Source organism: Megascapheus bottae, chromosome 21, assembly GCF_031878675.1.
Source record: "Megascapheus bottae isolate mThoBot1 chromosome 21, mThoBot2.hap1, whole genome shotgun sequence".
In the NCBI taxonomy this organism is placed as follows: Eukaryota; Metazoa; Chordata; class Mammalia; order Rodentia; family Geomyidae; genus Megascapheus; species Megascapheus bottae.
The window spans coordinates 34226737-34253315 of NC_143529.1; the positions used below are offsets into that span (position 1 = coordinate 34226737).

General features: G+C 39.7%; 1 protein-coding gene across 2 annotated transcripts in view; it reads left to right on the forward strand.

Moving 5' to 3' along the window:
* The window catches only part of Dis3l2 (DIS3 like 3'-5' exoribonuclease 2), a 297816-nt gene that overhangs the window by 20578 nt on the left and 250659 nt on the right, over window positions 1–26579 (forward strand). For both annotated transcript variants that reach the window (XR_016539161.1, XM_090355040.1), the window contains exons 2-5: window positions 5480–5628; window positions 6784–6929; window positions 18039–18092; window positions 26189–26290. Coding sequence is in view for 1 of the 2 variants with exons in the window: in XM_090355040.1 (XP_090211166.1) it covers window positions 5577–5628; window positions 6784–6929; window positions 18039–18092; window positions 26189–26290 (354 nt within the window). In the remaining variant the exon portion in view is untranslated. The remainder of the gene's footprint in view (window positions 1–5479; window positions 5629–6783; window positions 6930–18038; window positions 18093–26188; window positions 26291–26579) is intronic.

Here is a 26579-nt window from a genome sequence, read left to right on the forward strand (position 1 = left end):
CTTTTCTCCTGCACTTAGTTAATTCATGGGCCCAAGTTAGAAGTCAGTGTTTTTTTAGCAAAAGCAATTTCTAAGTACTTGTTAGCAATTCCCTGCTTATGCTTGAATATGCCTTAATCTTGAAGAAACTAAGGTGTCAGCCAATCTGGTTTGTAGATTTCCTGCGTGGAGATAAACTAGGATACAAGAAGGAGACAAAGCATTATAGCTGAAGTACCTAATTCAAAAGTTTGTTTTTCAAAACTCTATTTTAAAATAGAATACAAAAGGAATAAAAAATTAGAAGGTATCCAAGGAAACACATTTTACAGCAGATCCTCTTGTTGTTGTTCTTGTTGTTGTTGTTTGTGGGGCTTGAACTTAGGTCTGGGCACTGTCCTTGAGCTCTTTTATTCAAGGCTAGAACTATACTACGTTGAACCACAGTTCCACTTCTGTGGTGTGTGTGTGTGTGTGTGTGTGTGTGTGTGTGTGTGTGTGTGTGTGTGGTTGGAGAAAAAGTGTCACAGGGACTTTTCTGTCCGATCTGGCTTTGAATCATGATCTTCAGATCTCAGCTTCCTGAGTAGCTAGGTTTGCAGGTGTGAGCCATCAGTGCTTGGCAAGGATCCTCTTTTAAATAACTGTGAATATGGGCTAATAAAATGTTTGGAGCCAATGGAAATAGATGTTTTTGTCTCCTCTTAAATAGAAAGCTTTGACCAAAACTATGAGTCCTTTTTAGAGGTTCCTATCAGGGTATTAGGTAGTCATATACATAAACATGTTCATCATAACCTCTTGGCTTTAATTTTTTTTTTTGTAGGTCCTGGGTCTTGGAGTCAGCCTAGGCCCTGTCCCTGAGCTCTTAGCTCAAGGCTGCCAACCTACCCTTGAGCCACAGCCTCACTTCCTGTTTTCTAGAGGTTAATTGGAGCTAAGAGTCTCAGTTCCTTTTTGCCTAGGCTGGCTTTGAACCTTGATCCTCAGATCTCAGTCTCCTTAGTAGCTAGGATTACAGGCATGAGCCACTGTGTCCGGCTGGCTTTATTTTTGGAAAGATAGAACAGGTAACTCCTTTGGATTTTGGCAACTTCTCTACTTTTCTGAACAAATTTCCCCCCCAAACTGTCTCTAAATGGTGTTCTCTCAAATAGCCTTTAGGGCCAGAAGGCTAGCCATGAAATTCAGACCCTGCTAATGTTAGGTATGTGTGGTTCTGTGAATCACTCCTTTTTGGGCAAGGGGCCTGTAAAGGCTTTTTCCTAAGAAGCATGTGTAAATGGGATGTAGATAGACTCCTATATACTAGGTCTCAAATTCTTGCTACAAAAATTTTGCAGGTGTATCCAAATCATAATAAAAGTTAGATGGAACAATCAAGTAGCTGTGACAGAGGTTATTATATCCATAGAGGCTTCTGACATTGGAGTTTTCAGGGGTAGGCTTTAATGTACATATATTTACTTTGTTTAAAGATATAATAGACAACATTTAGCATTTTCAGCAGAAATAACTTCAGTAAAAGGAAATGAAAACCTTAGACTTACATTACTAAATGAAGTTAGTAGCTTACTATATTGGTTTAACAAAAGATTAGATAGAGCTGAAGGAAGAATTGGTGAGGTAGCCAAGTCAAGAAAAAGGAGGTAGAAAATACTGAAGATTTTGAAGGAGAAATAGAGATATTCAGGAAATCAAAAGTTTAAATCCCAGACAGAGTTGAAAGAGAACAGACAGAAGCATTATTTGAAAAGAGAAAGAATGAAAACTTTTCAGAGGGATAAAAATATCAAGCAGTAGTTTCAAGAAACCTTACTAACATAAAGCAGGATGAAAAGAATTTATACCTTACAGGCTCTGATAAGTCAACAGAAAACCAAAGATAAAGGGAAACATTTAAAAAAGCTGCCCAGAATAGGAAGGGGGGAACAATATATTTTTGAATAATTAGCTGTTAGATGAAGGGCTGGTCTTGCAACAAAAATAATGGAGGCTAGGCATCTTTAAAGTGGGGAGAGAAACTTTTTTTTTTTGGCCAGTCCTGGGGCTTGAACTCAGGCCTGGCACTGTTCTTAGACATTTTTTGCTCAAGGCTAGTGCTCTGCCACTTGAGCCTCAGCTCTACTTTTGGCTTTTTCTGAGTATGTGGTAATGGAGAATTGAACCTAGGGCTTCGTGCATGCTCCTGGCCCCAGTAGAAACCATTTTATAATCTAGAATTTTTAAACCCGAACAAATATCTTACTATATACAGTTGTTTCACATTTGGTTGTATTTCAGTTACATTAGTCACTCATTAAAAATTATTTCAAAGATATGGTTATGTACTAGATAACACAAAATTTCCATTATTGCAGAAAGAACAGTACTGTCATAGGTATTAAAAAAAATCATGGGTGGGGACAGGATGGAGAAAAGTAAAAAAAAAAATATTCACTGGAATCTGGGGTAACTTGGGACCTGAGTTTTGATACCTAGCACTTCAAAAGCAAGTAAAAACAAACAAAAACCCCCATGGAGGGTTTGTGTATATTCAAGTGGACTAGTCCTGGGGCTTCAACTCAGTTCTTGGACCCTGTCCCTAAGCTGCTTTGCTCAATTCTAGCACTCTACCACTTGAGCCATAATTTCATTTATGGCTTTTTTGTTGGTTAACTGGAGATAAGAGCCTCACTGATTTTCCTGTCAGGGCTAGCTTCCAACAGGGATCCTTAGATCTCAGCTTTCTTAGTAGCTTATTACAGGAAGCACCTTGCTTCCTTAAGAACATTTTTGAGACATCTTTCCCGCTCTAAGAAACTTAAGGTTACATTGACATATTCCTATAGAAAATTAACAAAACCAAGGGAGTGTAGCCCAGTGGTAGAGTACTTGCCTAGTATGCATGAAGACCTGGGTTCAATTCCTCAGTACCACATTCATAGTAAAAGCCAGAAGCAGGGCTGTGCTCAAGTGGCAGAGCACTAGCCTTGAGCCAAAAAGTATCCAAGGACAGTGCCCAGGTCCTGAGTTCAAGCCCCAGCAATGGCAGAAAAAAGAAAAAAGAAAAAAAGAAAATTAACAAGACCAGTCCATATTATTAGTGCTGAGAAGTGGTAGGTGGTAGCATGTCTGCTTGGTAAATGCAAGGCCCTGAGTTCAAGCCCCAATACCATTGCTACTGACTTCTTTGATATATTTTCTATTTTTTATTCTTTGTTCCTAATTGATTTTGTGAGAATATAAGTACCTAGAACTTCTAGGGCCAGTGGGCTTACATAATTAAGCAATGGGAGTGGAAAGTTGCTTAATTATCCCTTGTCTTAGGCCCTTCTCTGTTTTAGTAGATCCTTTCTGTCAGTCTTACTGTTATTGAATACTTTGCGTTGCTATTTTCATGTAAAGGTCTGGCTGATTTCTTTCTGTAAGTTATGTCCACTTTCCACATGTTTGATGTATTGCTCTGCATGGACACATGAAGTTCTCTAAATAGATTTCCTCATCTTCTCTAACACAAATTCCTGTCTCCCAGGTGCTTAGCTGGAAACCTATCTAGTTACTACATTCTGGCTCATTTTTAGGTCTACCACATTGCCCTTTTTAGTGTCTGCTGATATGACTCTAGTTCTGGCTCTCTTACTCTTTGTCCATCTCTTCTTGTTCTCTCCTAAGGTGCAGCTCTACGTAGATTCTGTTCTGTTCAACTCTGAGCCCTGTGCTGGGATGACTTTTCCTGAGACATGACTCTTTTTACTGTTCTTCATTTCCACTTATTCATGCTTTAGAAACTCCATAGTGTTTGAAAAAACCTGGCTTGTTTTGTAGACCTTCCAGCATGTTGTAATTTCCTCATCACTGCTGCTTTGTGTATAGGTGGGACTCATGAAAAGTAGAATTAATGTTGCAAGACTCTACTCATTTTTCTGTTTGCATCTCTTTGTTTCCTTTTGCCAAGAGGATACTTTTCTCACATCTCTAGTTCTTCCTTAAGATCTCTCTTAAAGTACTCTCAGATCTCCTGACCTAGAGATATTTTTCTTTCTTATTCTGTGTATAGTTATCCATACTTAAAAAAGTCATGATGTGTTATTTCCAAGCATATATTAATTATTATCTCAATATTATTTTTAAAACTTAATTGCTTTTTGGCCCTCATTATGCCCAGTACTTTGCATATTTAGTAAACTCATGAGCGAGGTGCTTTTCTGAATTAATTTCACCTTGTCTGGAATCCTCTAGGTGTCTTGTGCCTTCACTTGTAGTTTCTCTCAGGCCATCTCTCTTTCTCCCTCATTGCATTTGAACTTTATCTCTGAACCAGTTTGTATATAACTAAGTGTTCTGTTATCTTTGTCTTGTTGCTTCTCTTCTCCTGAGTTGGTATTAATTTCAGTTTAAAGGAAACTTTAAATTTGATGAGGGATGTGGGGGAGAATTTTGGAGGAAATGTTCAGAAAGGCATCTCGATTCATTTTATGGGAAAGCAGGCTACACCCCAAGATTTTGAAAGTTTATAGGTATAAACTTGATTCCTGGCTGGTGGCCAGCAGAAATTAGAAAAAGTAGATGTTTTGGTAACATGTTTGTTATCTTGGTAGAACCCAGCTGCAGGGGCTTCAATGCCCCTGGCCCCAGCAACTGTTCCTCTGTGTTCCCCAGAAGCAGCTCTGATTAGAGCAGTCTGATTAGAGACCTAATTTGAGGTGACCATAGGTAAGAGCATGGGAATAAACTTCTACCATTTGTTTTTGAAAGCTTGTGAACCATCTGAGATACTCTGAAGAGTTTTGGGCATCAGGTTGTGAATTATGTTTTGTTGATGAGTTCTGAACAATTTACCAGCCAGGCACTGGTGGCTCACTCCTGTAATCATAGCTACTCAGGAGGCTGAGATCTAAGGATCATTGTTCAAAGCCAGCCTCCACAGGAAAGTCTGTGAGACTTTAATTAACCACCAGAAAACCAGAAATAGCATTGTGGCTCAAGTGGTAGAGCACTGGCCTTTTGCTGAAGAGCTTAAGGACAGCGCCCAGGTCCAGAGTTCAAGTCCCCATGACCAGCCACCACCACAACAAAAATTTTACTTATTTGAGTTCACAGAGGTATGGTTTATACAAGGCTAAACTTAGTAAATGATACATCTTGAGTCCTTGTTTAGTACCTATTCTAACTTTTAGATTTTATGTCTTGATACTGTCTTTCAAAACCACATTTCCTTTTATTTGTGAGTATTTTACAAACGTCACAGAATCTTATAGTTTCTTATTTTCCACTTGATTGCTCTACGTGTGGAGGCTTTTAGTTGGAGCCCCAGAGGAGAAGCCTAGTGTACCTGTGAAAATGAAGGTCTTGAAGAGAAGCTCAGTACAGATGGTGTGTTTGATTGACTGCCATGAAGAATGTTGAAACCAGGACTTAGGAGTACATGGTGTTGCCTTTACCATCCAAGTGCATTTAGTACTCAGTTTCTGAGGTGACAAAGGAGGCTACAGGTTAACTGCTCTCTCTTTGGTTTCAGCTTGTGACAACTGAGCTGTTCAAGGAAGGAAGAACTCTGAGCTGAGCAGTGGATGTTCCCCTGAATCTGCAAGGAACAGACAACTTTGGGACCAGTAATGAGCCATCCTGACTGCAGGCTGAACCTCCGGCCCGTAGGGACCCCCAGAGGTAGCAAAAGGAAAATGGAGCTGCAGTGGCAATTGGAGAACTCAGATACAAATGGCATGGGTGTAGAGTGGAGGGCATTTAGGACAAAGCAAGATCCTTTCTTATGGTGGGCTGTTAAATATTTTTCCTGTGCTTTTTATTTTAGAGTTAAATATGGTCTGTTATCTTATTTTGTTGTTTGGTTGTCAGCTGTCTAATTCATTTCTGAATAATATTTGAGCCAGGCACGGTGGCTCATGCCTGTAATCCTAGCTACTCAGGAGGCTCAGATTTGAGGAACACTGTTTAAAGCCATGCTGAGAAGGAAAGTCCATGAGATTTTTCTCTTTGTTTAACCACCAAAAACTGGAAATGGAGTTGAGGGTCAAGTGGTAGACCACTAGCTTTGAGCACAAAAGCTTAGGGAGAGTGCCCATGTCCTGAATCTAAACCCCAGAACCCCCCCGCCCCCCCCTCTCTCTCTTTCACACACACACACACACACACACACACACACACACACACACACACACACACAGTATATATATAAATAGCAAAACATGGGGCTGGGAGTTTGGCCTAGTGGTAGAGTGCTTACCTAGCATGCAGAAAGACCCGGTTTGATTCCTTGGTACCATATACATAGAAAAAAGCCAGAAGTGGTGCTGAGGCTCAAGTGGTAGAGCTCTGACCTTGAGAAAGTCTAAGGACAGTGCTCAGGCCCTGAGCTCAAGCCCAGGACTGGAAAAAAAATAGCAAAGCATACCAAAACCATTCTTCAGTGTTTTTTCATGGATATTGTGGGGCTTATTTAGAACTCATGTCCCATCTTATTTACATTTACCTGCCCATTCTTTCTTTTTATACTTTTTGAAATCACCAGATAGGCTCATTTTCTTATTGGTCTTTGCTAGTAATGATGATAACAATGATAACAAAGGCATAATTTCGCCAGTATTAAAGGTACAGGAATCAATTGGGTGCCAGTGGCTCACTGTTATAATCCTAGCTACTCAAGAGGCTGAGATTTGAGGAATGTGATTTGAAGCTAGCCTGGCCAGGAAAATCCATGAGATTCCTACCTCCAGTTAATCACTAAAAGCTGAAAATAAATGCCCCCCCCCATAGGTTCAGAGATGTTTGAGGAAAGGGCTGATTGTTGCCTCATGTTTCTAGGTATATCCTCACATGGTGTCGGTGCTTCGCCAGGTGACAAAAAGTCAAAGAACAAGTCCATGAGAGGGAAGAAAAAGAGTATATTTGAAACCTACATGTCCAAGGAGGATGTTTCAGAAGGCCTGAAGAGAGGAACGCTTATCCAGGTGCTTAAAAACCTACAGGCAGGCTATTCCTTGAATGTGTGGAACTATAATGATCAATTAATTGTTCATTAAACTGTTTCATTCCAGGCATGGTAGTTTGTGCCCAGCTACTCAGGAAGTGGAGGATGGTGATTCTAAAGACAGCTTGGGTAAAGAGTTAACAAACTGGGCATGGTAGTGCATGCCTATCCTAGCTATGTGGGAAGCATAGTTAGGAAGATTATGGTCCAGTCCAGGAAGAAGGGGCTTAGGAGTATGGCTAAAGCTGTATAGCATTTGCCTAGTAAGTACAAAGTCCTAAGTTCAAATCTCAGTACTATTAAAAAAACTTCCCCAATCAAACAAGCAACAAAACTATCTCCTGTTTTGTGCTGTGTACTTTGAGATGATGACATATCTGGTGTAGGTCTTCTTGTTTCTTAGACCTACAGTACATTTAGAGGTGCTAAGTACTGAGATGTAAAGGAGACATTCCTTATTTACAGTTAGTTTTCTCTAGGGATTCTTTAAAGGGAGGGATTTTACTTGAGCCAGGCTGTGGATTGGTGCAAATAAGTAAGCAAAGCAAAGCAGGGGAGGAGTAGGAAAGAGAAGAGGGAAAGTGAGTGGGGGAGGGAAAAGGGAGAGCTTTCCAAACAGAGAGACTAGAGTGAGCTACTGAGACAGAGAAGTGGGGTTTGGATACAGGAAACATTGGATAGTTCAGTTCTGTTTGACTGCAGCTCAGTCAGATGGATGCTGAATGACAGAAAAATGGGTAAGGTTGGAAAGGAAACAATAAACAACACTAAGCAATGTTAATTGAGTACTTTATGGTTTAGAGATACGTTTACGAGCTACTTGAGTGGTTTAGTTGAGCAAATATTTGTGGAGTTAGGAATGGCTATGGCTAGGAACATGCTATAGGAGGTGTTGATGTGACTGTAGATGAAATCATCTCTGTGCTGAGAATGCAGTCTAGTGAGGGGAGGCAGTCTGTGAACCAGTTTGAGAAGAGTATGGTGTATGGGAGAATGTTGAAGAAACTGTGAACTGAGGTTCTACTGTGGCCTCTTCGAGCATGTGACCTTGTTGTTGGTATCGATGGACAATTGGTTTAGGCTGTTAGTTGAGTGATGTATGTGTTGGAAGGATGATGGAGAGGCAGTGGCATGAGTGAAAATGCGAACTTGTGGACCACTGTGGGATAAGGCAGCTTAGGTCTCTCTCTCTCTCTCTTTTTTTTTTTGTGGGTCATGGGGCTTGAACTGTGAGCCTGGGCACTGTCCTTGAGCCCTTCAGCTCAAGGCTACCATCCTACCCTTGAGCCAAGCTCCTCTTTGTTTTCTAGAGGTTAATTGGAGATAAGAGTCTCAGGTCCTTTTGTGTTGGGCTGGTTTTGAATCTTGATCCTCAGATTTCAGCCTCCTGAGTAGCTAGGATTACAGGTGTGAGCCACTGGGCTGCAAGCTTAGGTCTCTTGAGCACGAAATCTGAGGCAGGTAGTAGGTAATGAGCCAGGAGAAGGAAACAGGATAATATATTCTTCTAATTAAGTCTATTTTATAATTCTTGATGATTGTGGAAATGACATGTGCTACTGGATTACTTAAAGATGTTCACTTGCATCAGCTTCTGTAGTTGTTTTTGCTGAAGACTTCCAAGTAATAGATACTATCATTTTTGCTTCTGTTTTTCCTTATTTACCTGTGGTGGATATGACTAGAACACTGATAACAAAAGCCTTGTTCTTTCTGATTCTAAGCACCAATGGCTTGTTGTTGTTGTGTTTAAATTTCCCCTAGATTTCTTTGGCAGGGTTTTTTTTTAGTGGAAGCCACATTTGGACAATTGTTCATGAATCCATTTATTGGCTCTTCATTGCTTAGCTTGTATATTGGCTACCATTTTAGCTACAAGTGTCTTGGCCCTCCCTTTTCCCATATGAGGACCTGGGGCACCCCTCCCATCTCTGTCTCTTGCCATTCTCCTCTAAGAATATTTTGTTTATGCTGAGCACCCAGACTTTTTCTCTAAAAATTATGATATATGATTGCTTTGTGACTTTGTCTTTGAATTTTTCCCCACTATCTTATGTGTTCATGTTTATTTTATCCAGTTGCTGCTTAATTGTCACCCTTACTTCCCCAAATAGAGTTGGATATTATCTTCCTGAAACCAGCTGTTTTTTAATTAAAGCATTTATTAACATTGATTTTTATATCATATTTCAAATCCAGCAGTTTTGTTTATGCTCCTATTACTTTTTTTTTTTTTTGGCCAGTCCTGGCTTGAACTCAGGGCCTGAGCACTGTCTTTGGGCTTTCTCAAAGCTATAGCTCTACTACATGAACCACAGCACCACTTCTGGCCTTTTTATGTATGTGGTACTGAGGAATCAAACCCTGGTCTTTGTGTATACTAGACAAGCACTCTACCACTAGGCCAACCCTCTCCCCCCGCCCATTATTATTTCTTTTTTTTTTTTTTGCCAGTCCTGGGCTTGGGCTCAGGGCTTGAGCACTGTCCTTGGACTTTTCTCAAGGCTAGAACTCTACCACTTGAGCCTCAGCACCACTTCCAGCTTTTTGCTATGTATGTGGGGTACCGAGGAATTGAACCCGGGTCTTCGTGCATGCTAGGCAAGCACTCTACCACTAGGCCAAACTCCCGGCCCCCCATTATTATTTCTTGACTTTTATATTTTCCCCAAATAGACTTTATTTTCTTGATGGATGGGTTGTGTTTTATTCCATAGATTAGCCTCATATTTGGCTCTTTGTTAGAATTTAATGACTTTATGCTGAATAAATATTTATTTACTGGCTAAACATAAAGATCAAGATATTGTCAGTTGAAGCATAAGAGGAACCTTAGTTGTTATAACTTGGAAGAGAAATAGCTTAGAACATTGATTATAGTATTATATCTTTACAGATAGGGTGAGAACAGTATTTTGTAGTATTATTTGTTTTTGCTTCCTTTTAATTTTTTCCTTTTGAAGTGACTTTTGCTGACATTAAGACAAAACTGTCCAAAAATCAGATATCAATATAACAGCTTGCATTCCCAGGAGTTTGTAAGTGATTCCTCCTTGCCTGTGACATCATGAGCCTCTGCAGCCAGAGCCCCCCACATATGAGAACAGTTGTTCTTTGCAGATGGGGCGAGGAATGAATTCCAGATATGAGGTCACCATGTGAAATATATAACACTGTAAATAAGATTTTCATAGGCGGAGAAACAGAATCCATCTGCTTTCAGATATAAACTTTCTATGTAAGCCTATTAGGTAAAAAAAAAAAAAGCTAGACAAGAAAGGATACTTTAACTCTGTTGTAGAAAATTAAGTGTGTCAGATATACTAAAAGCATTTGTTAATATTTTATAATCATATTTAAGTATATCATGACTTTTTCTTCTCTTTATCCAGAGAGGTTAAAATTCTTTTAATGAAAGGTATTAGGGAGTTAAAAAATGAGAATAGTATACTATAGGTTTTTATTCATTAACTGAAATTCAACATTTCATTGTTTCTATATAGGAAAGGGGGCACCAGTAATGAATAGGGTCTCTTTTCTGTATTTGAAACAGACCAGCAAAAATGATCATGTACATGTAGTTCTGAAGTTTAAGTAAGTTTTCATTCCTTTGGTGCAGTATGGAGAGGTAGTTATAGGGAGGTGTTGGGAGAAATGAGTGCATGATAGGCATGTCTGGAAGGGGCTTGGTTTGGGTGGATGATCATAGTGACATAGGTAAGAGAAGGTAGAATGGCTGTTTCAGAACCCTGTAATACTTTAGCTAAAGAAAATTTCAGGCTGAGCCTCCAGAACTTCCTTAAGCATGATGTCAGAGTTCCTTTTGCAGTCGACTATTGGTATGAATTTGTTATTGGAACTTTGAAAAAATCTTAGTCTAGGAAGACAAAGAAAAGAATGAGCTAATATCTAGGACTTGTACCCTTATGTTAACTGAAAAATCAGCTGGAAGAATGTGTAGGTGTGAATTAAAGATAAGGAATAGAAGTGATATTATAGTGGAATGTCATTTAGAAGGGAGAAATGACATTCATAGCCTTATTACCAAAGGCAATTGGAGAATTTTATCAGATAAATTTTTTTTCTTAAAGAATTTATTAACATTGATTTTTACATCATATTTCAAATGACGTGTTTAACAAACAAGTATTCAAGAAGGAAATCTCTCTATATAATCACTGGCACTTAGATTTTTAGAACAAAATTAAAATTAGGCTGAGGGTTTGTATGTCATAGATACATATTAATCTACGAGAACTTTACTTTTGTAGGCATTAACTAGTTGGCTCATGGGTCATGGGTCTTGAACTTGGCCTGGGTGCTGTCTGTAAGCTCTTCAGCTGAAGGATACCAACTTGCCCCTGGGCCTGCGTGTTGTCCTTAAGCTCTTAGGCTCAAAGCTATCACCCAGCCTCACTTCCTGTTTTCTGGAGGTTAATTGGAGATAATAGTATCAGGTGCTTTGTTCCCTGGCTGGCTTTGAATCTTGATCCTCAGATCTCAGCCTTGTGGTGGTTAGGATTACAGGCATGAGCCAATGAGTCACCCATCAGCCATTGCTGGGCGGAAATTTTGGTTGATATCCTAGTAAATGCTAAGCATATACAAGTGAACAAATTAGGAAAATTGCTGGGAAGTAGGCAAAAATAAAGGAATGCAAAAGAAATCACAGACTGATCCTTGCTAGTAGGAAAACAGGAAAGAAGAGGTAATAATTAGGGGAAGGCACATTATGCAATGTAGCCTGGGAAGGGCTCTGAGGTTATCTCTGAATTGAAATCTGAAGGGCAAGAATGAGTCAGCCACCTTAAGCCTTTGGAAAGGAATATAGGTAGGGAGATTGACTGTTAGAAGAATGGCAAGCAGAAGAAGGCTTGGTGGTTTTTTTTTTTTTTTTTTTTTTTTTTTTTTTTTTTTTTTTTCCCCAGTCCTGGAGTTTGAACTCATGGCCTGGGCCCTTGGACTTTCTTCAGGCTAGCGCTCTTCCACTTGAGCCACAGCGCCATTTCCAGCTTTTTCTGTGTATGTGGTACCAGGGAATCGAACCTAGGGCCTGTGCATGCTAGGCAAGCACTCTGCTACTAGGCCACACTCCTGGCCCAGGCTTGGTGTTTTTGAAGCTCTAAAAGGAAGCCTACGGAAACATAAGTGGACAAGAAATTCTGATATGGGAATAAATGACTTGGTAGTTGCCAAATCATTTAGGGTCTCTCAGATATATTGGAGAGTTGGATTGTAATCCACAGAACAATGGAAAGTAACTGAAATAATAAGCAGGAAGGATGCAGTTTGCTTCATACCTTAAAATGTCTCTCTAGTTGAGCACACGGTGTGTGCCTAGAATCCTAGCTACTTGAGAGGTTGAGATCCTGAGGATCACTCTTTGAAGTCTGTCAGACTCCATTTCTAAAATAACCTGCACAAAGCCAATCTGGAGGCATTGTTTGTGGGGTAGAGTGCCAGCTGAGCAAGAAAGCCAGGCAAGCATCAGAGCCTGAGTCCAAACCCCATTCTTGCAAAAAAGAAACATGAAAAAACAAACGATACTCTCTAGTTGTTATTAAATGAACAGATTACAGTGGAAGCTGGGAGATCAAATAAGCAAGCCATCAAAGTAAACTGTAAGAAAATACAGAGCTATGAAGTTGGGTGGTGGCAATGAATGTTGAGAGAAGTAGTCAATACAATCAGCTCATGGGTTAGATGTGGGAAGTGAGGCCAAGGACGGACTCTAGGATGTCTCCTAAGTGAGTGGAACAGCTGGGTGGATGACATGGACATTATTAACAAAACTAGGGGAGGGTCAGATTGTGGTACTGATTTGGGGGAGGCATGAGTAACTGAAGAGGCTTCTAGTGGTGAACAGAGCAGACAAGAGGCAGTCTTCAGTAAATCAGACTGCCTGAGCTTCCATGTGGTCTGATGGTAGGCAGTTTATGGTGGGCAGTTTACTTACTTTCTTAGTGCTTTAGTTTCTTCATCTGTAAGAATGAGGCTAGTCATATCTGCCTCAGAGTTGTTTCAGAGTATTAGATTTGTGACATACGTGGAAGAATTTTAAAATGGTGTATGGCCCATTGTACACTTACTTAAGTACTCCCCCCAAGGTTTTTTTTTTGGGGGGGGGGCCAGTTCTGAGGCTTGAATTCATGGCATGAGCACTGTTCTTGGGCTTTCTCAAGGTTAGAGCTCTACCAGTTGATCCACAGCACTACTTCCAGCTTTTTTTCTGTGTATATAGTACCAAGGAATTGAACCCTGGTCTTTGTACATGCTAGGGAAGCACTTTACCACTAGGACAAACTCCTGCCCCCTCAAAAATTTTTTTTGGTGAGTCTTGGGGCTTGAACTTGGCCTGGGCACTGTCCCTGAGCATTTCAGCACAAGGCTACCTCCCTACCCTGGAGCCAAGCCCCACTTCCTGTTTTCTAGATGTTAACTGAAGATAAGAATCTCAGGTCCTTTTTGTGCCCAGGCTGGCTTTGAACCTTGATCCTCAGATCTCAGCCTCCTGAGTAGCTAGGATTACAGGTGTGAGCCACCATACCCAGCTTCAAAATTGTTTTTAATACTGGCAGAGGAACAGGAATAGTTAATGTTAGGTGATTGCTGCAAGTGGAGATAGCAGTCAATAGTTGGAAGGTCTAATGATTTTTCAAGAAAATCTAGAAATGCATATTTTTTGTGTGTGGAATTCCTTAATTCCAAGCTTTTTCAAACATTCTGTAAACAGATAAAATGTATTTGTGATTGCCAATTTAGATTAGTCCAGTTGTGTTGTTCTACAGTTCAGCTCCCTGGGTACAGATAGGGAAAAGACAGATAGTTGGGATTAGTTGAGGTAGGGGGCTCTGCTGATTAAGTATAAGAAGAGAGGGACCCAAGGCTCAGGGTTGAGGGGAAGACTTGATGGCAGGCCATGGCAGCTGGGTGGCCAAGGAAGTAAGTATAGTGAGAAGACAAGACTAGGAAATTCATTGGAGGGTTGGATTCTGTGGGCTGTGGCTTGGAGGTCATAGTGCAATTGGAGAAATATTGCAGTTTCCACAGAAGGAGAGGAGATTAATCAGAAAGAGAGACGAGAGACATGTATTTTTTTTTTTTTTTGTGGGTTATGGGGCTTACTCTGGGCCTGGGCGCTGTCCCTGAGTTCTGCAGCTCAAGGCTACCACCCTATCCCTGGGCATGAGCTTGGTGTTTTGTATTTGGAAGTAGTATGGTTAATGGTGGTGACAGGATATAGGCGGTGGACATGGGAAAGAGTAGCTGGATTGTGTGGAAGAGAAGGTAGCTAGAGTGACAGGTTAGCGATGCTAGGTTAGACTTCAGGTCCCACAAGCAGCTATAGGAGTGGAAATGAAGGAAAAGGCAGTGAACTATGAGTCAAAACTGCAAATTAGTACTGTGAGCAGAGAGTTAGAAGTAACAGTATCAATGAAGTATGGAAGGAGTTAGTATCATGAACCTCAAAGGATCTGTGGTTTTTGAAAAACAAAGAAAAGAAAATGATTGAAAACTGTGATGGAGAAAGGAAGGAGGAGGTAGTTTTCCTCCATCCCTGAGATGCATGAGATATTAGAAGTAAAACTGGATTCCTCTGTAGAGCACTCCAAGCGAGGTGATAATATTAGGAGACAGCAAGAGAAGAGACGGGAGATTCACTGGTCAAAGTCTAGGCCCAGGAAAGGTTTTAGGAAGAAGTTAGGAGATAGGAGACTGGGGGAGGTTAGGATATTTTTAGAAAAATTCAGAAATGCAATCTTGGAGCCGCCAGGCTCACACCTGTAATCCTAGCTACTCAGGAGGCTGAGATATGAGGATTATGGTTCAAAGCCAGCCCAGCACTAAAGAACTTGAGACTCTTATCTCCAGTTAATCATTAAGCTGTGGCTCAAGGTGTAGGGTGTTAGCTTGAGCTGAAGAGCTCATGGCCCAAGTTCATGATCCCAGAAAAGAGAACAACTAAAAAAAAAGAGAGAAAAATGCAATCTTAGACTTCACTAGATAAGATAGAACTGTGTGTGTGTGTGTGTGTGTGTGTGTGTGTGTGTGTGTGTGTGTGTGTGTGTGTGTGTGTGTGTGTGTGTGTGTGTGTGTGTGTGTGTGTGTGTGTGTGTGTGTGTGTGTGTGTGTGTGTGTGTGTGTGTGTGTGTGTGTCCCTGAGCTCTTCAGCTCAAGGCTACCACGCTACCCCTGGGCCTGGGCATTGTCCCTGAGCTCCTCAGCTCAAGGCTACCTCCCTACCCTGGAGCCAAGCCCCACTTCCATTTTCTAGAGGATAACTAGAAGAGTGTCAGGTCCTTTTGTGCCCAGGCTGCTTTGAACCTTGATCCTCAGATCTCAGTCTCCTGGGTAGCTAGGATTACAGGCGTGAGCCACCCGCCCAGCTTGATGGAACTGTTTTCTTGATATGTCTTTCAGTAGATGGAATATTTCTTGACTAGCTTTACTTTCAGCTTCTTCCCTTAAGCTGTAAGAACAGCTCTGATCTGCTTTGGGATCCTGTTAGAATTTTCTTCTCTGAGTATAATGTATATTTTCAAGGGATCTATTCCTTAGATCTAGTGTTTAAAACTTATGCTTCTATGACATTTCCAAAGCTATTCTGAAACAAGGCTTCTGTTAATTTTTTAAAAAAACAGTATAATGTTATTGCTGTTATTAAGGTATTTTTTTTTTGTGCCAGTTTTGGGGCTTGGGCCTGAGCACTTACTTTCCTGGGCTTTCTCAAGGCTAGAGCTCTACCACTGGAGCCTCAGTGACACTTCTAGATTTTTGTATGTATGTAGTATGTAGGAATTGAACCTGGCTCTTCGTGCATGCTAGGCAAGCACTCTACTACTAGGCCAAACTCCCAGCCCATTATTAAAGGTGTTTTACAGAAGGGTTACCATTTCACAATTCAGGTAATGTGTACATATCTCCTTTAGACAATGTCATCCTTTCTTTTACTTTCCCCCAGTTTTCCCCTCCCATTCTTGCTCACTAGTCTCATAGTTCATTTTCCACATAGTATATATTGAATACCATGATTGCATTTGTTCATCCTCCTTCCCTTTCTGTTGCTCTCTTCCCACCCCCACCCCACAAGAAGTAGAAAAAGAAAAAGAAATGAATACCCCAGCCCCAGACAGCACCACCTTCATCTCCAGCAACAGCATAGATATCTGTGTCCTTTTGTTTATTGGCCAACTTGGCATAGAGAATCAAGAATAGAACTTTTTTTTTTAAATAAGCCTAGAGAAACATTTCTCTTTCCCCATACATAGCCCAGTCTTCAGAAAAGAGTACTTCCTCATTTCTGTACATCCAAGTGTTAACCATTCTCCAAACTAAGGGTTGATGGGAGAATATGAATTTTAACAGATGATGCTAGATAAAAGTGCCTGCAATCAGAAAATGAAGCTTTTAAAAAACATAATGCTGATGAATTGACTTTCATTTGTTTGGAGTGGGTTCACCTGCCAGACTATGGGCTGTCCTTGAAATGAATTTGCTTCAGAACTTTTTATTTTTTTGTGGTACTGGTTTTTAAACTTAGAGCCTCACACTTGCTTAGAAAACACTACTGCTTGAGCCACACCTCCTGCCATATTTTACTTATTTTTTGGGATACATGTGTGGATGACATGCTTAGCTTGTTGCTTGAGATGAAATCTTGCTAATGTTTTACTCCAGCTGTCCTTCACCCAGGAGCTTCCTGATCTCTGTTTCCAGTGCAGCTGGATTTACAGTCATGTACCATAACAGCTGGCCTTGCTTCAGATCGTAACAAGGATGCCTGGAGAGTTGTGCCAGCATATCTTCTGGCTTTCCCACTTTTAACTGTATAGCCTGGTGGGGCAGAGTGAATGTTGGCCCTCTTACCCACTTTTGTGAATACTGTGGCTTCCACTGTCCTTTTATTCCAGGCTTACCTAGAAATCCTGCAGGTAAAAAAGGCCAGGTACCATTTTTGGAGTCCTTCTTCGTACCCACTGAAAGTAAATTTTACTCTTACTTAGGCTATTCTGCATCTTTTTCTTTACAAGGACAATGATTATTTTTCATTCTGCTCCCAACTTTGTCTGTCTTAGTACTTCATACATAATGAAATAAGTTTATATAACCAAATGAATGATCATTTGTTGGTCTATTTGGTATGTTAAGATACTGTATACATTTGTAATTTAAACATGGTACACCAGTGAAAGAACCTATTTTTCTATTTAATTTTATGCCCTTTATGTATTTTTGAGTCATTCATTTCTTGGGAAATGTTATTTAAAACTCATTCTCAGGTTATCTTACCAGTGTGGCTATTAGGAAAACATCAGCATAAGTCCTAGGGCTTGTGAATATAGCTGGAACCTGGGGAGAGTGAAGGCTTCCTGCAAAGCCTGAAATACTGAGCTGCTATTGAAAACTGCCCCCACTTGCACCCCTGTGCACTAACAGAAATGGACCCTGATTTGGCACTGGAATAATAGGAAGTTGAAGGCAGACTGGGTGGCCTGGCTGTTAGAGCCAGCATTCCTGTTTGCATTAAGTTAAGCTGGTTATGGACCATTTTGAATTATTGACTCACTCAGCTCTGCAGAGAGGCTTGAGTAAAATATATGCATTCAGTTCCTTGGGGCTGAGTGTCCAAGTTGGAAATCAACTCCCATTACTTTGAATTGTTAGAGAAGAAACACTTGTGCAAAGATCTTAGAACTAGTAGACTATAAAAGACTATCATTTAGTGAGGAATAATTCTCATATAATCTTGTTCCTAAAGTCAAGGCTTAAACTTGAAAGCTGGCACAGAGGGATCAGCATCTAAAAACCCCAGTTATCACTTTACCAGTTTGTGACCTATGCAATTGTTTCTTACTGTAGCTTGTTTCAGCAATGTGTCAGTTTGAGCTTTCAGTTTTCCATGGAATTTGCTGTTGCATATGTAAACTTAAATTGTGTTTTGTGCAATGAGTAGTTCTCATGCATCTAACTTGTTCTAGGTGAAATTATTTGATGAAAAAGTTTTTTTTTATTGGAGAATAGAGTATGTATGGAAACATCATAATTGTATAGCCAGATCTTAACAGATTTTAATTATTTTGTTTTAAAGGGTGTATTGAGAATTAATCCAAAGAAGTTTCATGAGGCTTTCATTCCTTCCCTGGTAAGTTCACTAACTTTATAATAAACCTAATGTCACATTTAATTTTTTAGATGTGTTCTGAAGCTGAAATCACATAATCTAACTAAAAAGCAGAATAGTAAAACAAATTTGAGGATGGGCAAAGATTTATTTCAAATTTAAATAAACAGAATTTGCGTTTGGTTCAGCACCCCTTCTCCAGTCTTAAAATCCCATGCCAAATGAGAGGACGGCATTTGTTTCGAAGTTGTGGAGAGCAGCTGGACCCAGGCAGATTACCCGCTAGTTCGTGTAATTGGATGCCCTTGCTTTATAACTTAAAAGGATCTATGTTTTTTTTCCCCTCCGATTTAATTTAATCTCTCCTAAACAAATATGCTCTCTACTTTCAATCTACTTTATGAGTTAATTTGAACCTGTGCCCAATAATAAGAAACAATGCTTTTTGTTGTTGTCCAGAGTTTCTCACTTCACTTTGGTTCAGGTGATAGGACTTTCAGCAAGGATTTTTACTCGTGGGTCTATAGAACTTTCATGCATTCATGGGTCATTTTAAGAGGTTCTTTTCCAGTTAAAGCAAGTTTACCCTGACGCATAGTTAGCTTCATGTCTCTGAAGGCTTGGTTGGGCAAAACTGGGAGAGCAAATTCTTAATTCCTCATTTTTCAAGGATGCTGCATCTAGGTTAGTTATAGAATCATACATTTTTCATGGTAGGAAAAGACCAGATGGATAAACTTCTGTTTATATATGAGGAAATGGAATATATACATTTCAGTTAACATATTTCATTATGTTAGATAACAAGTTTAGTGAGAATGTAAGTTGAGTCATATTCATTGTAAGTGATATTATTCTTCCAGTACTTGTAAGCCCTGATTTTAATCTCTGTTCAGTCCCTTTCCCTCTTGCCATCTAGAAGCCAAAGAGTTGCTATATTTGCACCCAAATTCAAGTCATTGCTTTGGTTAAAATAACAGTGACTCAGCGGTGGCTCACGCCTGTAATCCTAGCTACTCAGGAGGCTGAGATATGAGGATCAAGGTTCAAAGCCAGCCCAGGCAATACAAAGCCAAGAGACTTTTGTATCCTATTAATCACTAGAGAATGGGAAGTGAGGCTGTGGTAGAATGATAGCCTTGAGCTGAATAGCTCAGTGACAGCACCCAGACTCAGGGGTAGGGTGACAGCCTTGAGCTGAAGAGCTCAGGGACGGTGCCCAGGCTAGAGTTCAAGCCTCATGCACCCCCCCCCCCGCCAAAAAAAAAAGTGTCAGTGACTCATTATATAATTCTGAGCCACATTCTGTTCCTGAGACTGAGCATAAGTTTTAGTGTTCATCATGGTACTTGAGTAGAATCAGGGGTCAGCTGGGAGGTAGTAACTTAGCCACAGGAACAGTTCTTTCATACACTGGAAGTGCAGTAGATTCTAGAGTTTGTTTATAAGGTAAAGATCACATACAGGAATAATAAACATCCATGAGCATCTTCTTCAGGGTGCCATGTTGGAGACTGATAGTAAGTCTCTTAATTAGTCCTGCCTAGCCAATGTTTTTCCATATTATGAAGAACTTTCTTCAGTGGTTTAGCAGGTATGAAGGAGGGGTTGGTTATAGTTGAAGCCCTTGTGTATGAAAAACATGGAGTTTTAAGCATGAGAATCATGCTTGGTGGAGTAAAGTTTCATACCTAGAGGTACTTGTGAATTGAGCAGATTTCAAGCATTTCATCTCCTGAGTATATTGAGCTCATTGATTAGAGCAACAAGGGGAAAGACAGCATTAAAAAAATCTTATAGTGTATCTCCTATTCCTTCTTGTAAAGTTTTCAGTGTGTCAGCTTTTACCTCGAGGTCTTTGATCCTTTTGAAGTTAATTCTAGTGCAGGGTGACAAAGAAGGATCCAACTTTAGTTTTCTGCAGGTGCTTAACCAGTTCTGCCAGCACCACTGGTTGAAGAGGCTGTCTTTCTTCCATTCTATTTTTTTTTTTGGCTCCCTTGTCAAAGATTAGGTGGCCATAGGTCTGTGGTTTAATATCTGGGTCCTCAGTTCTATTCCATTGGTCTTCAGGCCTGTTGTTGTGCCAGTACCAAGCTGTTTTGATAATTATTGCTCTGTAATAGAGTCTAAAGTTCAGTATTGGCACAGGTTGAAACTTTCTTAATAAGGACCAAGAATCACAACAAATCAGAAAGGCTGGATAAGTGGGACTGCATTAAACTGCAGAGCTTTTCTATGGCAAAGGACATAGCTAGTAAATTAATTGGGAAGCCTACAGAGTGGGAGAAGATCTTCACCAACCATACAACGGACAAAGGCCTCACATCTAAAATATATCAACAGCTTAAAAAATTGAATCACTCCAAAACTAATCTCCAAAGTAACAACCATCCCATTAAAAAATGGGCCAAAGACTTAAAGAGAGTCTTCTCTGAAGAAGAAACAAAAATGGCCTATAGACACATGAAGAAATGCTCAACGGCTCTGGTCATAAAAGAAATGCAAATCAAAACAACACTAAGATCCCACCTCACTCCAGTTAGAATGGCCAGGATCAGGAAAACTAATAACAACAGATGCTGGAGGGGATGTGGCCAGGAGGGATCATTACTACACTGTTGGTGGGAGTGCAAACTCGTTCAACCACTATGGAAAGCTCCCTTATGACCCAGCAATTCCTCTACTAGGCATTTACCCAATCATCCAGAAACAAGGGCATACTAAATCCACTAGCACAACAATGTTCATTGCAGCACTATTTACCATAGCAAAGATAAGGAACCAACCTAGATGTCCGTCAGTTGATGAATGGATCAACAAGATGTGATATTTTTACACAATGGCATTCTATGCTGCTGTCAGAAAGAACGACATCACCCCATTTGTTAGGAAATGGAAAGACTTAGAAAAATCATATTAAGTGAAGTAAGCCAGACTCAAAGGAACTTAGGCTCAATGGTTTCCCTCACTTGTCATAATTAGTAGAAACCTTGGGCTCTCCTAGCAGAGATTTGCAATAGAGCAAAACCTTGATACATAAGGCCATATAGTATGAAGCTAATTGAAAGGACCTCTAGGATATAGAAACAAAAGCCATATAATGAATGATTGTTGTCCTTAAGGTACTATGTTATCTCTCAGCTCTTTTGCTGTCCCTTGGTTATCTCATATTGTTACAGTATCTCACTTTGTTATCTGATATATCGGATATATTTGTATTTGGTTATTTGAAATTGGATAGGGAAGGGGGGAAAACAAGATGGGGGGGGAGGGTAATGGGGACCAAGACATGTGAAAGGGTATCAATGCATGTGAATTAATGCACCTTCTGTTTGGCAAATATCATGTAACCCTTTTATTAATTACAATAAAAATATCAAAAAAATCTTATAGTATGGTGGTGTATGCCTTTAGTACCAGTTGTTTGGAGCGGAGGTGAGAGGATTATGAGTTTAAAGTCAGCCTGGGAAAAGTTGTGGGACTCTTTTATAAAAAAAAAAAAATTAAAATACTGATAGTGGCGTAGTTGAAGTTTTAATCCCAAGTACCTCCCAGCCATTCTACATAAAAAGAATTTACTGCTAAGCTTCTCCCTTTGATGAGTTCATAGCCTGAAATTCATACTACTAAATTAAATCCCTCTTAGGTTAGCACCTATAAAGCATGAGGCCTAGGAGAAAGTATCAGAGGAGGTACATATATATATCAACCATTGAAAAGTTGTAAGTCAGACTTACAAATCATTAAGCATAATATATTCCATGGCAAAGAAAGCACTTTCTTTGCCAAATGTACCTCCGTGTATCAATGTAACCAAGTGAATTATTAGAGCTCCATGCTATGAATGTGGACATGATTCACCTCTGTCTTGCCCCTTCCCAAGCCTGGCTCCTATTCCTTGTGGCTCCCTTGTATCTGGCGAGGTCTCTTGTATGCACATATGTGAGCATATAACCCATATATCTAAGCTGTGTTTGTGCTATAGACACACTGGCCCTTTAGCCACAAGAGTGCAAGAGTGTTGCCAAGATGCTTGGGCTAATTACTCCAAGGCTCACTTGGCTCTCAGAAATACTTGCCTGATGGGGAAGGGTGTGGGGTCTAGTTAGGTTTCTGCAAATTAAAAGCATGTACTTTTACTTCTGCTTAATATTAAAGGATAGCTAGGAAGCAAAAGCAAAAATAAATGATATTTTAAAAGTTCACAGTAGGTCTCCTTTTTGAAATTTTATTGACATATTGTGTTAAGAAATTTTTAGACAGATGTAGTAGTAGACTGGCTTATTTCTCTCCCTATTTATTTTGTGTAGATTTATTTATTTATTTATTAGACCTTGAATTTAGGGCTTTCTGCTTGCTAGACAGGCAGTCCATCACTGGAGTCATATTTCTAGCCCTTTTTTCTTTGCTGTTTTCAGATACAGTCTTACTTCTTTTTCTTTTGTTACAGAGGTTAGCCCATGACGTGACTGATTTCATAGGTATATATCTCCTCACCTAACCTGTTTGTCGGATAAGGTCTGGCCAACTATTTGTCTGGGCTGTCCTCTAACTACAATTTTCTCAATTTCTACTTTCTAAATAGATGGGATTACAGTTGTGAGCCATCATACCTGTTCTCTTTTATTCTTTCATCTGTCTCAGTAGTCCTATTGTCTATTGAAGGGTTAAAAATTCTAAACAATTTAATTCTAAGCAGTTAATAATAGACTTGGAGACTGGAAAAGTCCTCCTCCTCCCCCCCACCCTCCTCCTCCTCCTCCTCTTCTTTTTTTTTTTTTTTTGTTGGTTGTGGGGCTTGAACTCTGGATCTGAGTGCTGACCCTGAGCTCTTCAGCTCAAGACTACTGCTCTACCCCTTGAGCCACAGTGTCACTTCTAGTTTTCTAGTGGTTAATTGGAGATAAGAGTCTCATGTCTTTAGTGTCCAGGCTGGCAATCCTCAGATCTCAGTCTCTTGAGTAGCCAGGATTACAGGTGTGAGCCACTATGCCCAGCTTTTTTTTTTTTTTTAAATGACATTATAGGAAGGAATCCAAGAGACCAAGAGTAGAAGCAATAAGTTCAGGTAGCAACCCCAGAACTTGCAAGTATAGTTTTCTGAGTGATACAGTTCATGTCCATTCTAGGAACAAAATATATGAAGTAGACAAAATGCCCACAGCTACACTAGAAAGCAAGATGTTAGCTGGACGCTCAATGGTTTCCCTCATTTGTAATAACTAGTACAAACCTAGGACTCTCCTAGCAGATGATTACAGTAGCTCAAAACCTAGGTACATAAGGTCATATAGGATGAGGCCAAATTAATGGACCTCCAGGACATGAAAACAAAATCTTAATTATAGGTAGCTGTTATTCTTTATGTATTATGTTTTTCTCTCTTCTCTTGTGTTGCCCTTTGGTTAATCTCATATTGTTACAGTATCCCACTTTGTTGCTTGGTATATTATATAGATGTTTACTTGTTTATCTGAAATAGGAGGGGAAAGTGAGGGGAGGGGGTGGAGGAGGGAAAAGGGGACAAAAACATAAGAAGGGATATCAATGTGTGAGAAGTAATACACCTTCTATCTGGCGACTATAACTGTAATCCCTCTATACATTGAAATAAAAACATTATTAAAAAAAAGAGAGTTCCTTACTTATAAAATGAAGATTGCATTAAACATTGTCCATTATTTCTCACAACTTCAAAATGACAAGGTTTTTTGAGAAAAAATAGAAATATGACTAAATTCTTTAGGTTTATTCATACTCTAAAAATGGTTATAAATTTCTATAATGTCATTTGCTATGCCAGAAAGTCAGTAGGCTAAAAACCATGAATTGATCATCAGTATAAAATAACTTTGTTGAAAATAGAATACTTAGGAATAAACTTAACCAAGGAAGTAAAGGAACCTCTATGATGAAAACTTTAAAAACCTGAAAAAGGAAATTAAAACAGATCTAAGGAACTGGAATAACCTCCCATGCTCCTGGATTGGAAGAATTAACATCGTGAAAATGTCAATATTGCCAAAGGCTATATACAAATTCCATGCAATATCCATTAGTATCCCAACATCATTCTTTAATGAAATAGTGGAAGCAATCTAAAAACTCATATGTCCCCGAATAGCAGAAACAATTCTTAGCAGAAGGAACGGCGACAGAGGAATATCAACACCAAACTTCAAACTCCACTGCACAGCTATAGTAATAAAAACACACGGGCACAAGAACAGGCCTGAGGATCTGGAATAGAACATAAGACCCTGAAATCAACTCAAAGACCTATGGCCACCTAATCTTTGATAAAGGAGCCAAGAATACTGGCTGGAAGAAAGACAGCCTCTTCAACAAATGGTGCTGGCAGAACTGGCTGAACACATGTAGTAAACATAAGGTGGATCTTTATATGTCACCCTGCACCAGAATCAATTCCAGGTAGATCAGAGACCTTGAGGTAAAAGTAGATACCTGAAAATTTTATAGGAAGGAATAGATACACTACGATTCCTTGGGTCAGGTTGAAACTTTCTTAATAAAGACCCAGAAGCACAACAAATCAAGGAAAGGTTGGGCAAATGGGACTGCATTAAACTGCAGAGTTTCTGTATGGCAAAGAACATGGCTAGCAAGATGAATAGAAAGCACACAAATTAGGAGAAGATCTTCACTAGGCATATAACAGACAATGGCCTCATATCTAAAATACAGCTGCAGCTCAGAAAATGAAATCTTTCAAAAACAAATCCTCAAAGAAACAACCACCCCATTAAAAGGTGGGCTAAAAACTTAGAGACGGGCCTGGGAGTGTAGCCTAGTGGTAGAGTGCTCACATAGCAGGCATGAAGCCCTGGGTTCAATTCCTTGGTATCACACAGAAAAAGCAAGAAATGGGGCTGTGGCTCAAGTGGTAGAGTGTTAGCCTTGAGCAAAATGTGTCCAAGGACAGAGCCCAGGCCCAGAGTTCAAGCCCTAGGACTGGAGGAAAAAAAAAAAGACTTAGAGACTTATCTGAAGAGGAAACAAAAATGGCCAGGAGACACATGAACATCTCAACATCTCTGGCCCTAAAAGAAATGCAAATCAAAACAACATAGAGATTCCATCTTACCCCAGTTAGAAAGGCCATTATCAAGAAATCTAGTAACAACATATGGCCAGAGGGAACACTACTACCCTGTTGGTGGAGTGTAAACTTGTCCAACCACTCTGGAAAACAGTATGAGGGTCCTCAAAAGACTAAACATAAAGCTCCCCTATGACCCAGCAATCCCACTTTTGGGCATCTACCCAAATATCCAGAAACAAGGCCATACTAAACCTACCAGCACAACTGTGTTCATCGCAGCATTATTCACCATAGCTAAGATATGGAATCAACCCAGATGTCCTCAGTAGATGAATGGATCAAGAAAATGCATTTATACATGTTGGAATTCTATGCTGCCATCAGAAAGAATGACACTGTCTCATTCATAAGGAAATAGAAAGACATGGAAAAAATCATATTAAGTGAAGTAAGCCAGACCCAAAGAAACATAGGCTCCATGATTTCCCTCATTTGCAATTAGTATATGTCTAGTATTTTCCTAACCAAGGATCATAATAGCTCAAAAGCTATGTGGATATGGCCATATAGGATGAAGCTAAGAGAAGTGAACGCTAGGATATGGAAACAAAGAGGTTTATCTTTGGCGTTATTGTTTTTTAATGTACTATGTGTTGTAAGTATACTAAGTTATTTCTTTCCTCTTTTTTCCCCCTTATGGTTGTTGTTATTGTATTTGCTTTGGTATGTGGTGCGTTGCATATATTTGTTCATTTGAATTAGGGAAGGGGAAAAACAAGATGATGAGTCAGAGGACCAAGTTTAACAGTGATATTCACAAGACAATATTTTGGAAATGAACTTTACAACTTGGGAGGGGCTGGGGGCTGGGAAAGTCAGAGAAAAATATGGGAAGGGATTCAAGAAATAATGTACTCACTACCTTATGAATGTAACTGTAACCCCTCTATGTATCACCCTGACAATAAAATAAAATAAAGTGCACAAAGGAAGTAAGTTTTGATTTGAGGCCTTGGCAAGATGACTATTTCTTTATTTTTCTCCAATCTAGGATGGTGATCGAGACATTTTTATTGATGGAGTTGTTGCTCGAAATAGAGCCTTAAATGGGGATGTGGTGGTCGTAAAACTGCTTCCTGAGGAACAGTGGAAGGTGAGTTAAATATCCCTTTTCTAAATTATTTCTTCTTTGGTAATTTTTTTTTCTCTCAAATATGTATCAATGAGGCATCAAAAACTAGAGGGTAATTATAGGCCCTACAGATAAGATTGAGTACTTGTGAACCAGAGTACTGCATGGTGGGTATTTAGAGGTACCTTCTGGGAAGACATTGGATAATTTGACTTGCTTTTCTCTGACCATTCTGTTTTCTACCTTCTGGGAAGACATTGGATAATTTGACTTGCTTTTCTCTGACCATTCTGTTTTCTTTGACACATGC